The sequence below is a fragment of the Diadema antillarum genome, unplaced genomic scaffold, assembly GCF_040938485.1.
Source record: "Diadema antillarum isolate AM-2024a unplaced genomic scaffold, OU_Dant_1.0 seq00000947_RagTag, whole genome shotgun sequence".
Taxonomy (NCBI): domain Eukaryota; kingdom Metazoa; phylum Echinodermata; class Echinoidea; order Diadematoida; family Diadematidae; genus Diadema; species Diadema antillarum.
The window spans coordinates 64,028-81,629 of NW_027271796.1; the positions used below are offsets into that span (position 1 = coordinate 64,028).

The window sequence follows — 17,602 nt, forward strand, 5'->3', positions numbered from 1 at the left end:
CGAGAATAGACCTCACGGAAACGATCGCCTGGGAAATACAGAGTGGTATGTCTGGTATGCCCCCATATAGTTTAACGTTAGAAAGGATATACTGTATTCTTATCTACATGATTGACATTATAAGTTGTAACTGTTTGTCTAGTAAGTAGTAGAACAGACCCAGCTCGCTCACAAAGTGAGCGGCTACTCCGGCCGCAGCAAGCGGGAGCGTCCCGGCCGTGGCCTGGCCCGTCGGCCGGCGCTAACAAGTTAAACTACTAGTAGTAGTCTAGCAGTCTACTAGTAGTGTAGTAGTCTACTAGTGGGTAGTCTACTAGTGCTACTACTAGTAGTAGAACTATTACCACTAGGTCTAGTAGACTAGTAAGTAGTAATAGCAGAATCTTTGGTAGTAGTACAGAGGCTACACTCTAACTGGTTAGGGGGATATGTTACAGGATGGGTCGTGGCTCAAAAAAAGAAAAGAAAAAAGGCCTAACCAGTTTCCATGGTCAGTTTCTGCAATTTTAATATATTGTTATCAGTAATTTAGATGCGTCATTTTCTAAGAAAAACGATACCAAGAATGATCGTCAATTTTGGTCGAGTAGTTTTTGTTTTATGCTACAAATCATATTGTGGAAGGAAACCCCACCGCCGTGCTTATCTACCGATGAACGCCACGGCGGGGCTGAATTCACGAGTAGGTCTAGGCCTATAAAGCAGGCGAGTCGCCGTAGTATTAGTACAGACACGCAGTGGTGGTGGGGCTATCGTGAAATAGGCCCAACCGCAGTGCGCGTGCACCGTACCCGTGCGTTTATAGCAAGCAAGGGTAGGTCCTATAGGGTTTAGGGTTAGGTAGGGTTGTATTTATGGTTAAATTGGCCGTTAAATTAGTCGAGGGACATATTAGGAAGTCATTTTCGCCGCATTCACGAGTATGACTGTGGAAGGCAGCCCCACAACCGTGCTTACCTACCGATGAACGCCACACGGTGGGGCTGAATTCACGAGTATTTAAACAGGCGAGTCGCCGTAGTATTAGTACAGACACGCAGTGGTGGGGCCTATTTCACGAGTTTGCCGAAAATAATGGATATCCAAGCGTACCACAGTTGTAATCTGTATTATTGGCAGTATTAAATTCGATACAATTCATTAAATATTCTTTTGTCTAAAGGCTTAGCCAATGACAATAGTGCAGCGCAGCACCTGCTATGCGCTCGCTAGCTCGCTCCCCCGCCAGCGCTAGCAGCCGGCCGGCTGTCGCTGCGCTGCGCTAGCATAGCCTTGCCGCATGCCAGCTCGCGCTGGCTATGGCTAGGCTGGTCGGACAATCAATATCGACGACTCCGTTCTTAGACGTCATCACAATTTAGAAGTGATAGTGCGCCGCATGCGGCGAAAGTATAGACAGTTTTCCAAAACCGAGGAAATTGCATCCATTATGTTAACAAATATAGAACAAAATTCAGAACAGTAAAAAACCCCGCACAACCATAGAATTACTTAGAATTTAACATTTAATATTATTTCGTTATTGAGAAAAAAATGTCTAAATCATTTTATTAGGTCTTTAAGAGTGTTGTAAGCCTCCTTGATGTTTCCTGCAGTCAGTCCTTTGTCTATGACTTTGCACTGGGCTTCAATCCAGTCCTCCTTGGCAGCTTTCACTTTCTTCCTGACCTCCCTATTCATCTCTCGGTACTGTATTCTTGCCTCATGGCTGGTGTGTTTAGCATGCCTCAGCTCTCGTCTCTTGTCACAGAGGTCAAGCACTTCCGTCGTGACCCAAGGTTTGGATCTCTTTTGCTGCTTCCCCAGCACTTCGTCAGCCGTTGTCAGTAACACTTCCTTGATATTACCAGCAAGAGTGTCTATGTCATTGTCGAGTACACTGAGTACTGCAAACTTTCCTCCAACTTGAGCTTTGAATATTTCCACAGCCTCTGGGTCTTGAAGTTTTTCAATTCAATTCAATTCAATTCAATTCAATTTATTTGCTCAATTCCACCAAGAAAACAAATTACAGAAATTGTAATACCTCGGTATTGGGTGAAGACAAGAAATCAATGATTACACAAACATGACAGATAGCTAAAAAGAGTTAACATATACTAGTACATGAGGTGGAAAAGATAGGAGTCCTGCTGAGAAGCAAAGCTTGTAAATTGCAGAAACTCGTATTTACAGATACAAAACAAAAAACACCAGATACACAAGACTGGAAAATTCAGCCTGAAAACTATGTACAATATATACATACAATATGCGAAAATGAAATAATTGTGGGGGGGGGGAAGCACACTAACGGATGTTAAAAGAGAAAAAATGTATTTAAACAGAATATGGGATTGAATAATGGGAAGAAAAAAAATAACTTGGACTTGGACACACAGTTACAGGGACAAGAGTAAAGAGGGTGAAATAAAGGCAATGACTTTCAAGATATCCAGTGCTTAACTAAGATGTAGCTCAGCATTAATCAATGAAAAAAAAAGTAAAACCAATAAAGCAGATTCTATCAAAAAGCCTACATATATCTAATTATTCATAAAGATGTGAATTTAACACTCAGCCCTATTTTTTGAGATCGAAGCAAATGCGAGGGCTATTCTTTTGACACTTCGAATTCAGCTTCAGCTTGATAGTTGTAAGCACAAGGTCGTGGTCGCTGCCAATGTCAGCACCTGGGAAGGTCCTCGTGTTTGCTTTGTTAATGCTGGACTTGAAGCGTTGTGGTACCAGAATGAAGTCTATCTGGTTGTGCACTTGACCATTTGGTGAGTGCCAGGTTACAGTTCTGGACCAGTTTTTGGGGTGCAGAGTGTTGGCCAGGGTTAGGCAGTGACTTTTGGCAAATTCCAGTAGCCTAATGCCTCTGTCATTAGTATCTCCCATGCCAAATCTCCCGACTGTCCCTGCCCAGTTCTCGTAAGCATCTGGGCCTACCTTGGCATTCCAGTATCCCTGAACCATCATGAGGTCTTTCCTTGGGACTTTTGCTATTGTGGCCTCCAGCTGGTCATAGAATTCCTCCACTTCCTCATCACCATGGCCTGAAGTTGGAGCATAGGCTTGGATAATAGTCAATTTGTGTGGTCTGGCTGAGATGCGAATGGAGATCAGCCTGCTGGAGATTGGGGTGCAGCTGATGACACTGCTGGAAATTTCTTTCCTAACAATAAATGCCACGCCGTGTTGATGTTTCCCCTCGTCCCCGGAGAACCAGATGAACAATTATCTGTCAAAATAATATAATCACATGAATTTCGAATCCTCCGTTAGTGAAAGTATACTTCAAATATTTTCTTAATACCTTCAAAAAAGATAATGAGTGTGACATCACCACGGGATAAAAAATGAATGGCCGCTGGCGGCGTCTTTTCTATCATTCCGCTTTTTCTTTTTTTTTTTTGAAACTGTATTTATTTATATTCCTTACTCTGATCACTGATCCGTCAGAACTAGGGCCGACACGTCGCGATGCCATGATCAGAGTCTGGATGTTTGTTCAGCGTAATGGGTTTGAAATATTTGAAGAATTAGATATGAATCGAAGCTCTTTGGTACCGTAGAATGGTGATATGTTCAGAAAATACGATTTCAGATGAAAGTTTGAATGGAATCTGCTATGCTCTGCCACCGAAACCGGAAGACAGTAAGCACACAGCCAGTACCCTTCGAATAGAAACACTGACAACTTGTGCCCAGACGCTGGATAATGGCATTTTCCTTTCTGCATTGTTGTTGGCCAATTTCGAAACCGTTCCAGAAATGTCAAGACCCTTGTGCCTGCCGAGGGGAGTATTATTTTGTTTCGTATGATTTAGATGAGAAAGAGGCCAAGCACACGTCAGGGTACACATCTTAGCGGCAGGGAAACGCTTGTCACTCTCACTACATTGGCTTTATTGAGTGGATCAAATCAAGTATCCTGGTCAAAATATTATAGTTCGAAAGACATCTGACAACCAAGACACCTATATACAGACATGCGTTCGTTGGCAATTATTTTCAGTTGTCTATACTGACGGGGTGTTTTGCTCCCTTTCGTATGTCTGTGAAGTGAAAATATGTCAGAAATAGGGATTGATACTGAAGGACTATTTTTACATCAAATGAATGGAAACAAAATCAGTTATAGCATGAAATTGTGTTTAACGATCAATATAACATAATGGTGGGACAGTCGAAACGACTTTTATTCGGCATGTCTTCTACCATGGCGCCCTCAACTAACCACTCGGGCTCACGTGATGCCAGTCATTTGCAGAAAAGTCCCTGTCGTTCCAGTTTAATAGGTGTGATTAAGATTTCTCTTATTCACTATCGTCGTCTCCCATTCAAAAGATGTTAGACATTGTTATTTTCTCCTGTATCAAGGATGTCCTCTTGTAAAACTGCATCCGAAAGCAATGAACTGCAATCTTAGCGCGTGACCCATCTAAATCTAGTACTTCCGAATACAACGACTTCAATGCACATGTCACTGAACTTTGAAATGACTTAAAGCTGAAACGGATCTCAGAGCTATTTGTCGTTCATTTATCACGTTTCCATTCCATAAAGTTAAGAAAGTCAATTTAACTGGCCATCACAGTGCGTGTCCTTGTTAGTGCTGATATCCTTGCAATGCAATATGGCTGCTTTGCAGATTTCCGCCTTTGGAGGATTAATAGACATTCATGACCACTATGAAACCCATAACTTCATTTCTCTCCTAGAGCATTAACTGCCCCAAGCCTCAGTCATCTTGTCTTTCTGCGTGAATTAATATGGCCTCAAGGCTCGCAGGGAGTAGCGAGCGTGACCAAGCATTGAGTGTCACACGGATGTGTGCACATTAGTTGTTTACCACGCGGGACTATTATCAAAATTAGATACATCTCATCCCATCCCTTCCCTTTCCAGTCAGTAATCTACTTTGACACTGAACATCGTACGAAAGAAAAAAAATTGATGATACACTAACGAAAGCCTTGAAATCAATAATGATCACGTTGCCGGCACCCACCTTTTATTACTAAAGTTAGAGATCATAGATCATTCAAACTGCTACATACATAAATAAATATATATATATATAAATAAAAAATATATATTATATATATATATATATATACATATATATATAAAATATATATAATACATATATATAGATATACATATATATATATATAAACACACACACACACACATATATATACATATATATATAACCAAAGAAAGGGAAAACTGACCAGAAACAAAATGTTTTCACTATATATATATATATATATATATATACATATATGTATATATGTTGAGAACTCACGTATTGGCTCCACGAAGAAATGAAGAAATATACTGGTAATGCATTTTTGGCCAAAAAAGAATGAGTTTATTCGACTCGAATTTTCAGCGGCCTCCGCCTTCTTCAGGAGTCTTGACAATGACGGTATTAAAACAAAGCAAAACAAAAATTGAACACGTAGAGCGCGCACTCAAATCCCCCCCCCCAAAAAAAAAAAAAAATTATAAAACTATGGATGTCACATTAAGGAGACACTTCATGCTTCAACGTTTTTAATTGATAATATCTCATTCAATCCATACTTAACTGCTGACAATGCTAAGTCATGGGCGTCACCAGGGGGGGGGGGGGGGGGGGGGGGGTGCGTTGGGTGCGAACGCACCCCCCCCCCCTTCAGATCCTTTTTTAAAAAAAAATTCAGTCTGCGAGCGACCTCAACGCCGTACGCTAAATAATTATTCTTTTCTATTTTTTTTCGTATTTTGCACCAGAGACAAAAAAAAAAAAAAAAATCGTCGGCAAAAACAATTCGCACCCCTGGTTCTGGCAGCACTGATTTTATACATATCTACTAGTATTCTACAGTGTTTACTATTTTAAATACGTACTGTACATCCGTACCATACGGAGCACTTATACACGTTTGCATGTACGTGTATGTAGGGTCTATGTACGTTACTTCTGACCAATCCATATTGCCAGCCCAAGAGCGACCCTTAGCCTCATTAAAAAAAAGAAAAAAAGAAAAAAAATGGAGGGGCAAGCATATCATTTTGCCCACCCCCCCCCCCCTTCCATAATTCCAGAGACGGGAAGATTTTCTTATCTTTTTTTTTTGACAGAAAAACAAAAAGTTACCACCATAAAAATATTGGAGGGGCAAGCATATTTTAATTCCCCCCCCCCCATAATTGATTATTCCCGAAATGAGAACATTTTCTTGCTTTTGAAAGAAAACAATAATGTTGCCCCCCTAAAAGTATTGGAAGGCAAGCGCATCATTTGCCCCACCCACATAATCATAATTCCCGCGATGAAAAGATTTTCTTGCTTTTTTGTTAGAATTAAAGAAATCTGTCCAATTATTTCACCCAAAAGCAGTGGCGTAACTACGGAGGGGGGGGGGGGGGGTGCGCCCCCTTCCCAATCCGCTGCTTAAAAAAAAAAAAAAACTTACCGAAATAGTAATTCAAATGTTAGTAAACTGCTTTTGAATGAAAGGGTGATCAAGAAATAAGATATTTTTCTATGATTTCTTTTAACCATAATTAAATAGGTATATAGTGTGAAACATTGTTCAAAATTAAAGCCCGGACTCGACAAAAGATTGTGATTCAGCGTGATTCCTGGTTGGCATTCTGCATATAAGCAGGATGTGCGCAGTATACCCAGTACATCTGAACGAAGAGTCGCTACAGTGTTGCGCAATGTGATGTAGAATGTACACCTTTGTACCTTACGCTTCGTTATATCAAAGCTAGATCATTGATTTTGCAGTGTTACTTTACATACTAGTCTATATAGAAATGTCTTGCATTGCCAATAAAAAGACTTGACCTGGGCTAATTCCTAACTTTTCCATGTATATAATACACACACACACACACAAACGCGCACAATTAGTTTAGGGGATGCTCTAAAGTGCAGATTTTGGACATCCTTCCCCGCTTGGTCACTTCGACAACCCCTCGCTGGTCATACCTCCCCCAGTCATGAACATAAACCCACACCCTTGACTACAAGTGGCGGATCCAGGGGGAGGGCGCACCGGGCGTCCCCCCCCCCCCTTTTAATTTCCAAAGCGAAAAAAAAAATAATACAGCTTCAAACGGCAGTTTTTGGACAGTAAAATGTCAAAATTTTCAAGCGTGCTCGCTCTGCTCGCTCGCATTTAGTCGTAATGCCATTTTCCTGAAGTTGCTGCCAGTAATTGCCGGCAGTTGCATCTGGTGCTCCCCCCCCCCCTTAATTTCCAAAGCGAAAAAATATAGCTACAATCGGCAGTTTGGGGACTGTGAGAATGCCAAAATTTTCAAGCTCGCTCGCTCCGCTCGTTCGCATTTAAATTCTCCTGATATTGCTGCCAGTAATTGCCAGCAGTTCCGCCAGGTAGGCCTACGCCCCCTTAATTTCGAAAGCAAAAAAGCTATAGCTTCAAATGGCAGTTTTTGGACTGTAAAATGTCAAAATTTTCAAGCTCGCTCGCATTTAATCTTTATGCCATTCTTCTGATGTTACTACCAGTAATTGTCAGCATTTGCGCCCGGTGCGCCCCCCCCCCCCCTTAATTTCCAAAGCGAAAAAAATATAGCTACAAACGGCAGTTTTTCTTACTGTAAAATGTCAAAATTTTCAAGCTCGCTCTCTTCGCTCGCTCACATTATTTAAGCGTTATGCAATTCACCTGATGTTGGTGCCAGTAATTGCCAGCAGTTCCGCCCGGTGCGCCCCCCCCCCCCCCGTAATTTCCAAGGCAAAAAATATGGCTACAAACGGCAGTTTTTGGACTGTAAAATGTCAAAATTTTCAAGCTCGCTCGCTCGCTCGCATTTAATTGTTAAGCAATTCTCCTGATGTTGCTGCCAGTAATTACCGGCAGTTGCGCCCGTTGCGCCCCAACCCTCCTTTATTTCCAAAGCGAAAAAATATGGCTCCAAATGGCAGTTTGGGGACTGTAAAATGTCAAAATTTCAAAGCTCGCTCTCTTCGCTCGCTCGCATTTAATTATTATGCCAATCACCTGATGTTGCTGCCAGTAATTGTGAGCAGTTGCGTCCGGTGCGCCCGCCCCCCTTCATTTACAAAGCAAAAAAATATGGCTACAAACGGCAGTTTTTGGACTGTAAAATGTCAAAATTTTCAAGCTCGCTCGCTCCGCTCGCTCGCATGTAGTCGTTATGCCATTCTCCTGATATCGCCAGTAATTTGTCGTATCACACCGTCATTCCATATCCATTTATAGGGGGTATCGTGTACCCCCTCCGGCACTTCCACACCCTCCCCCCACCCTTGCTCGCTCCCTCGCATACTAACTCCCCCCCCCCCCCTTCCCCAAGATGAAATCCTAGCTACGCCGGTGCCCTTTCCCCGCTTGGTTTCCCTCAAAAAACAGTAAAAGTCTAGGGATTGAGAGCTTCCTATATTCCAAATGTCTGTCCAAAAAATCTCGTAAACATTTAGTGTCAAAACGCACCCCCCTTGAAAAAAAGCTGGTGACGCCCCTGTAAGTACACACCTTCTGCACTGTCTGCTTTATGTGCTTATAATGGAATGCATAATACTGTATAATATAAAACATAAACCTAAATATAGGTTTTCCTGTCAATTTCATCGGCTTTGCATTCGATTTAACGATGCGATCATTCAAATTCGAGTGAATTTGAATGATCACTGAGATTAACATTCAAAAAGGTAATCTAGTTCGTTCAACTTAACCCTAACTAGGCCGGGGGGGGGGGCCTTGAAGGCCCCCCCCCCCCCTCCAACGTTCCGCGCGATGTATCGCAATGGCAAAAAAGGTATCGCCGCGACGTTTCATGACTTTTTTCTTTCGAGTTTCCCGCATCTTTTGACACCAAATTTGCGACGCCCAGGTGCGCGGTTCCGAAGTTACGCATAAATATGTACATGCATGTCAGACCAAAAATTGCTCAAAAAACGTTAATTCGTGTACAATTTCAATGCAAACTGTGCTTACAGGCAAATTTCATAAAAGCATGATTATTTTGGTGTTTTATTGATTAAAATCAATGAATAACATATTTTCTTGTTCGGAGCGATGTCGCGGACAAATTTCATCGAAAAAACAATGAAAACATAAAGTCGAAAAAGCAAAGAAATACATAAGAAATTCCAAAAAACAATAAAATAGTTAAGAATTTTTTCTGATATCACAATTTTTTTTATTACATTTGCTAAGGACACTAAAAAGAATATGTACACAAAAAATGTGCCTGTTTTGAGCTTTATTTTGTGATTTATACCAATTAGTCTGATTTTAGGCATCATCATGCATAAATTAGCATAATTTTGCATAAATGATGATTTTTTTGAGAAAAATAACTTCATGGTATTTTAGATTACATCATAGGCAATGTGTGTGCCAATTTTCGTCGCGATCGCGCGGTCGACGGCCGAGATCTGGAGGGGGGGGGGCCTGGGAGGCCCCCCCCCCCCGGCTCTATCAACTACCTAAATAGCCCGGCCTAGTTAGGGTTAAGGCATGCGATTTCATGAGTTTCTCAAATAAACGTGTAAAAAGGGGGTTCAAATTAAAATGCACGCGTGCAACGCATCCAAATTTGCATCAGCACCTCCGGGAAGACCTTTATCCGTACCGAGGAGTGGGGGGGGGGGGGGGGAGGGAGGGAGGAGATGATCGGCGATAGTCATCAAATACGAGCACAAATACAAGCCCAAAGTTTTACGCACACACGCGCTATGGGTACGTGCAAAAATTAAGTGAAATGAAAGAAATAAAATGGTAGTACGGATATATATATATGTACTTCTGTATATGTAGTATATGATAAAAACTTTATCATTTCAATGGGATTTCTGAATTGTTTGAATTAAGTCAGTTAAGACAATCATCCCAAGGGGCGTCGATCCCTTTTTATGATGGGGGAGGGGGTGGGGGGTAATATGCGAGGGAGCGGAGCGACCGAGGCGGTGGTGGAAGGGGGATATACCCCCTCTCACAAGAGGGAGATTTTGATTTGTCAGACCTGTAATTCAGTGATCTAGTGCACAAATTTGGTGAAATATTCGATTTTTCTTTCTATCAAAAACAGTAAGAAACTTTCATATTCAGGGAAATGTGCAGGGAGAGGAAGTAGGAGGGAGAATAGACGCCCTCACACACACCAGACATATTTTGTATTTTGCAGACCTGAAATTCAGATACAAGGTGCACACTTTTGGTGAGATATTTGATTTTGTTTTCAATAAAAAGAGTAAGAAATACAAACTACCATTCAGGAAAATGTGCAGGGGAGGATGTGGGAGGGGGAAACCCCACATGGGGGGGGGGGATATTTCTTTTTTTTTTCATTTTCAGACTTGAGTTCAGAGATCTAGTACACCCCTCTGGTGAAATATTCGAATATTGTTTCTATCAATAAAAAAAATTTATAAAAACTATACATATTCAGTGAAATGGACGGGGGCGGGGGTGGGGGGGTGTTGGGAGGGAGATGAGTGTTTGGAGGGAGTTACCACTTCCCAAACTACTGAGATTTTGAAATTTCAGACTTCAGATTTCAAATTCAGAGTTCTGTTGCATCCCTTGGGCGAAATATTCAATTCTTGTTTCCATCAATAAAAAAGTAAAGAATATATATTCACTGTTGGTCAAAAAGTGGAATAATTTTGCATTGAATAAATGTCGACAGTTTTGTTTGCATTTTAAAGGCTGTCTGTAGACGAACGGGTATGTCGTTGATTACGTAACGTTACCCCATTATTCAGGTGATATTTGAACATGAGGAATGTGCTATTACGTAATAAAGTTACCTTGTGCAGACTATAAAGCCCTGTGCAATTGAAATATTGCCATTTTTGCAGATTTTGCACCGTGTAAAGAAAGTTGATTTTTTTTTCCAAGTTCCTGTACTGCTTGCATTCAAAATCGGTACAGAGTCTCCCTAGTTGTAGACTATGCCTGGTCCAATGCCAACGGCAATGCGCGAGAGAGTGGTAGCACTGAGGCAGAAGGGCTTCAAGCAGACTCGTATAGGAGAAATCCTATGGATTTCACAGGGTGCAGTCTCTCAAATCCTTAAGCGTCATTGTGAGAAAGGAAACGTGCTATCACGGAAATCACCAGGACATCCCAGACTGACAAAAAGAATACTAGTAGATGATCGTCAGCTGTTGAATCTTAGCCGCAGAAACCGGAATTTACCGGTCGTCATCAACGCTTGTGGAGGAGACATCATGGAATCAACGTCTCAAGATCAACAGTCAATCGCAGATTGATACAACATGGCTACCGAGCACGACGATTGGAGAGATGTCCACGCCTGACGGTTCGCCACAAGGTAGTTCGTCTCCTTTGGGCCAGGCAGCACAGGACGCTTCAACTGGGACATTGGCAACACGTTATCTTCGTGGACGAGAGCCGGTTCATCCTTGACCGTAGAGATGGGAGAAAGCGAGTTCGTCGGTTAGCTGGGGAAAGTCTTCGGGATGACTGTGTCCAAGAGACAACCCAAGGTGGAGGAGGCTCAGTGATGGTCTGGGCTGGAATCCATTACGGAGGAAAAACGCCACTAGTAGTGCCGGATGGTAACGTAAACGCCGCTGTCTACAGGGAGATATTGGAGTGCCACTGCCTTCCATAATGCAAGATGTGTGTATGGGTTCAATTTCCGACTGCAGGATGATAACGCTAGACCGCACAGGGAAGCTGTAGTTAGGGAATTCCTACAGGCAGAGGGGGTTGAACAGTTGCCATGGCCAGCTTGTTCGCCAGATATGAACCCCATAGAACATGCATGGGATGCTCAAGGCCGATCCCGCACTACTGAGATTTTACATTTTCAGAACTGAAATTTAGAGATGTGGTGCACAATTTTCGTGAAACATTCAATGTTTCTGCTAATAGAAAAATTATATATATATATATATATATATATATAGGGGCCTTTCTGTATTGAGGGAAATGTGCGGGGGAGAGTGTCGGAAGGGGGACAGCCCCTTCTATCACGAGGGTGATTTTGCATTTTCAGAACTGAAATGTAGTTATGTAGCGCACACTTTTTATGAAATGTTAGATGTTGCTTCTAGTGAAAAGGTATGGAAAATATGAACTAGTATTCAGGGAAATGTAGGAATGAGGGTGTGGAAGGGGGTTATCTTCCTCCCACACGACGGAGATTTTTTCATTTTCAGACTTGAAATTCAGATCTCGCGCACTCCTTTGGTAAAATATTCGATTTTTGTTTCTTTCAAAAAGGGAGAGAATATATATCATATTCAGGGAATGTGCGGGGAGTGTGGGAGGGAGATACCCCTTGCACAAGAGGAAGATTTTGCATTTTCAGACTGGAAGTTCACAGATCTGGTGCACCCATTAGTGAGATATTCGATTTTTGTTTCTATTAAAATGTAAGAAAAATATATATTCAGGGAAATGTGCGGAGGCACCGACACCCACGAGTCATACAGCCCACGAGTTATACAGCCCACAAGTCATACAGCTCACGAGTCATACAACCTACAAGTCATACAGCCCACTAGATATACAGCCGTTGAGTTCGACACGAAGTGAAGAAAGCCCACGAGTTATTCAGCCCATGAGTTCGACATTAGGCAAATAAATTCCATGAGTTCGACACTAGCAAACAAGGCCCACGAGACCGACACTACACCAACAAAGCCGATGGATGTAGTGCCTACATCATGTTGTAACATTGTAAAATTAGTCTGAACTTGCTTTTCTTTTTTGTACTTAATGATTACTGTTTATAATGATGTTGTTTAGTGACCTATTACTACGTTTTGGGTGACCCACGTAATACAAGCCATGCTCTTTAGTGGATCACTCTTTTTCATCATTTTCGGTCAACCCTTCAAAGTATACATTGATGTTCTTGATTATTCTGATTTTTTTATGTTCATATCAAGTTTACGGTTTATATTGCATTATGTATTTTCTTTTTCAAACTGATCATAAAGTAATTGTGTAATGCATGCTTTGTATTTTGCTGTACTTTTTGTTTGATGTCGGATGGAAAATAAATGAAACTGATTTTTACCTTTTTGAGTAGAGTAATATTACAAACACAAGCCACATATTGAGGATACATGACTGCGATATTAAAAGTTTTCATCAATTGAACTTCATACATTCTTATAGTTACAGAGACGAATTGGTTCTCTAAAACTTCCTAGCAGTCGGTATAGGATATCTAATGTCATTTTGTACTTAACAAGTGGAGCAAGAGAGAAAAGGGAAAAAATCTTACATCCTGCCCATACATCTTCGAGCTAGAAATGGGGAAAGCCTATTAAAATCAGCACGATGTCATTATGAAAGACCTAAACTTGAAGCCATACACTGTTCTTGTTATTTTCTCCCTACCCCCTTTTTTTTTCGTTAGTGCAAAACCCTGTATACAGATACACATTTTGACTATTAATGGTCTCGTGAGCCTCTTTTGCGTAATGCTTGGTCTCGTGGGCTTTGTTTGTGTAGTGTCGATCTCATGGGCTTTATTTTCATATACTGTCGCACTCATGCATAGGCTGAATGACTCGTGGGCTGTTTAACTCGTGGGCTGTCAGACTCATGGACCTATTTTCGATGTCGATTTCGTGGGTCGTATGACTCGTGGGTGTCGATGTCGTGGGATGAAAGAAATACACACATTACAGTTAGAATTAACTGATTAAATAAAAGTTTGAAGTGAAAATGAAATTATGTAATCCAATGTATCACAGTGAGTGAAAAACGGACGCGTATGAAACGCGTAGAAACTTGTTCATGTTGACTGATTTCGAACACTCAAAGTGCAATGTTGTGTTCCTATAACTGAAATTGAAATTTGTTCTTGAAATTAAATGTTTAAACGTTTATTCAGCTGCCGCGAAACTGAATGCCCAAACTTTGACTCGTTAAATGGAATGATTTTCTTTCTAAATTGAACGAAACAGAATCCAAAAATAATGCGTGATCAAAATCGCTTGAATTTGAATGATTTTTCATTAATTCGAATGTAAATCTAATGAAATTGGGCTGGAAACTTATATTAGTTGTTGTTGTTTTATAGAAAGAAAGAAGAAAGAGAAAAAAAACTTATATTAGCCTACAATTAAGTGAGTGAATGTTGTCTGATGATAGAATGACAGAAATGTGTTTTCTAGTGATAATGATCGGAGTGAGTGATGTCTGAAGTTCGCACCTTTACCTTTAAATCGAAGGCACCGGAATAATAATTGAAACTGTGTGTCCTTCGGCAAAAGTATGGCAGGAGAAGTAAGTGGAACGTATACGCGGTACAGCCGACTAGTACTGTGCGAACGGGGAATTTACGCGGGAACTAAACTAAAAAATGTCATGATTTTGGCGATTTGTGTGATTTACGAACTTTATTTTTCATTCAACTGAGCTCAAATAATTTATAAATTGATTTTTTGCTCCCGATTACTTGAAAGATTTGTCTCATATTACATGGCTAACTTCAGTCTGTGCGTGCGCAGGCCGTAGGGCTACTACGCCGCGATCACTCTTGTTTAGTCCTACAGAGCAGATTGTTTTTAGCGACGACAGGAAAGTCGACAACTTCACTTATGCCTCCCGACTTGCGATTTGGTTCCAATTAGCGTGAGCAAGTGGACATGAGTCATAAAATATTTCTTGTGATTTTGGTGCAATTTGGTTACGTGAATTTTGAGATATCTACATGGATACGGAAGTACTCTAGCACTATGCCTAGCGTTTACACCAGCGCCTGGATCGCGAAGCGGCGGCACTGTTTGTATCTACGTGGTCAGGCCACTCTTCCGAGGTATGGGTCCTACTAAATAGATCTAAGTTAGTCCATGGTGTTAATACGACCACCATGAGATTTATCTCGACTACAAAAACATTGAAAATCCATAAAGCAGATACCTTACCTGCAAAATTCAGCACAGAAACAACAGGGCCTGCAGGACAAGGGCCTAGATCTAGCGGCAACGCTAGACCGTGGAGTCTGGACTTTCGTCTGGACTTTCTTCAAGTTCTGGCAGCAGGGGTATGTATTGCATACTAAACGTTTACGCTGTGCCTATTGAGCGCTGTGCACGTACAGCTGTCGACGGGGCGGCGAGTAGAATCTTCTCGGTCCTTGACTGCTCACTAGTCCTAGTCCTAGTTCTAGTCTAGAGTCTATATGTACTGGATGCTGTTTTCTTCTAACTAGGCGTAAACCGTGATTGCCGTTGACTATTTTTTGGATTTAGATTTTAAGAATCACTCAGTCCTCATCTTCGTTAGATAGTTTGAACTGTGATGTCGAACCATTATCGCTATCATCAATGCATAGTTAGTGCAACGTTACTAGTACTTACACACAGTTTTCTATGGGCAGCACGTTCGGACAATGATGCCAATTTCATTTTGCATATCTGGAATATTCCCCACGAATTTTATCTAAATAAAAATCTTTTGAAGAGATTCCTTCTAAAAATTAATAAATATTGTTTAACATGTTTATTTCAGCTCCATGTTGCAATTTTACTAAATAACAGTTTTTGCAGTACTTCGTGTGAGATTTCATCAGTAAATTGACATGTGTAGTTCGTTTTGCTAAAGTCGGAGGTTGGCACCTGTGTGTGACGTATGCAAAATTGTGTGGATCGTTCCTTGGCTTGCTCGTTTTCATTTTTTTCAAAAAATCATTACCGGCTTATCCTGGGTTTTAGAATCCTCTCTTTCCAGTTGTAGGCATCAAAAAATGTAGATTAGAATTATCAGACAAGTAGAAAATGTCAATACAGGTTTCTTTTCACAGATCCTACCTCTGCTTCGAATTTGGAGCATGCATAAGATAAGAATCAATACAATCATTTTCGCTTTGTATATAACTACAAAGCGAAAATGACTGCTATAAGTGTTGGAGGTGATATTTTATTGCGAGTGTTCTATCAAAGACAAAATGCACAAACTGTGTTTGCGGTCAAAAGAATAGTGACAGTGTGTAAGATTTACAAATTTTATTTAGTTTTTTTTTTTTCAGGTATCAAGATCACCTTTTCAGTCCCTCATTTGCCTTCGTGTAAAAAAGGGGGACGATATACCAGGTTCGGTGTAAAAATGTCAGAAGTAAAAATACCAGGGGTAAAATCTCAGCCGTATGTCAAGAGTTAAATTCATTGTAAACAGTTCAAGGAAACGAAACTACAAAGTTGAGGAATATTTGGGAAGTATGTTTACAAATATGATTCTCAATATTCTGAGGGTCTTTTTTTAAGTCTGTGGCGTAAATCTCCCCTGAACACACACACACACACACACACACACATGCATGCACAAAATCCGCATAAACACACAAATAGAAAAATACAGTATAGATTATGCAGACATGGTGCGCTCTTCCGAAACAGTTTATTACAAAGACGAAATAAAACAAAAACGCATTGCAGTCAGTTGATCTACCAACGCATATCGAAACAAGAAACAAAGAATATCTAATGTTCTTGACTAAACAACAACAGCGGTCTATAGTGATCACACTCTCTCCGCTGCGTAGATTGAAAATGAAATTGGTATAATACAGTAAACCTCGCATGAGTCGAAGCTCTCGGGACTGACAAAAATGCGTCGACTTAAGTGAACTTCGACTCTCGCGAGAGTCGATTTTTTTTCGACTCACAGTTATGTGCATGTATTATAGTACATTTGCATGCATGTGTGTTTGTGTGTGCGTGCGTGTGTGTGTTTGCATTCAAATTTGTCTGTTCTTGAAGATAATGTTCTTATTTTGTTCTAAATTGAACATGGAATTTGTATCAATACAAGTACTAGTAGTTAAACGTAGTTCTGAGAATGTCTGCGCTAATGTGGCAATGTGCATGTGCTATCGTATGTCCATGGTGCAACATAGGTAGCCATCTCTGTCAACCTACCCTGAGAGACAAACACTCTCCCAGGCCCATCCCACCTCCACTGAACAAAACTATACAGCCAGCCGGGCACGCACAAACAAGCTCCGCCCACTTGGCCTGTCACTAAAATATTAAAGCAGCGATTGGTTGACCAAGGAGTTCTGGCTTGACATGGATAAAGTATGGATGTGCCCAGTGTATGGATAAAGTATGGATGGATGTGCTGTGTGTATACATGTATACATGTGCATGTATTCGACATGCGTGCTGAGCGGTACGGTGAGTGTGCATGCTTATACCTGCAGCAGGCCGCGCCTTTTTTTTCCGTACTACAGCGAGGCAGAAAACCAATGGGGCTCATTAATATTCATGAAAAAGTTTGGCTTGAAAGTAGATGCGCATGCGTACAAGCGACGTACGTACGCAAATTAGGCTAGTTGACGCTATACTAGTATACGATACGCTAGCTAGCTAGCTAAGCTGAATTTCTCGCAGCCAAGATGGACGACTGCACTGATCAATGTGAAATTCCCGTGAAGTTACAGGTATGTATGCAAGAAAGTACATGTATATTTCATTGCCATGAAACATTCTTGGGATTATAACAATGCTTTATTCAGTGTCTAAAGGGGATTCTTTGTTTGACGTCATTAAGATTAAAGAATAAGTTTCTGTAATGTTGGTCGGATGTCAGCTCAAAATAGATTGGCATGGCCCCATGGGCATGGCAAT

The 17,602-nt window shown here is 41.1% G+C and overlaps 1 protein-coding gene across 1 annotated transcript; it reads right to left on the reverse strand.

Moving 5' to 3' along the window:
• Positions 1-1,542: 1,542 nt before the first annotated feature.
• LOC139741723 (uncharacterized) lies at positions 1,543-13,263 on the reverse strand. Its single transcript, XM_071652309.1, has 4 exons — positions 13,249-13,263; positions 11,272-11,409; positions 2,607-3,195; positions 1,543-1,937 (listed from the first exon to the last, which is right to left on the reverse strand). Exons 1-4 carry the CDS (start codon positions 13,261-13,263, stop codon positions 1,543-1,545), a joined length of 1,137 nt encoding a protein of 378 aa, XP_071508410.1.
• Positions 13,264-17,602: the final 4,339 nt, after the last annotated feature.

Coding starts and splice junctions, on each gene's coding strand:
- LOC139741723 (XM_071652309.1), bottom strand. Junction 3,196..11,271: donor CTCTCCAATCGTCGTGCTCG/GTAGCCATGTTG, acceptor TCCGGGGACGAG/GGGAAACATCAACACGGCGT. Junction 1,938..2,606: donor GCTGAAGCTGAATTCGAAGT/GTCAAAAGAATA, acceptor AAAAACTTCAAG/ACCCAGAGGCTGTGGAAATA.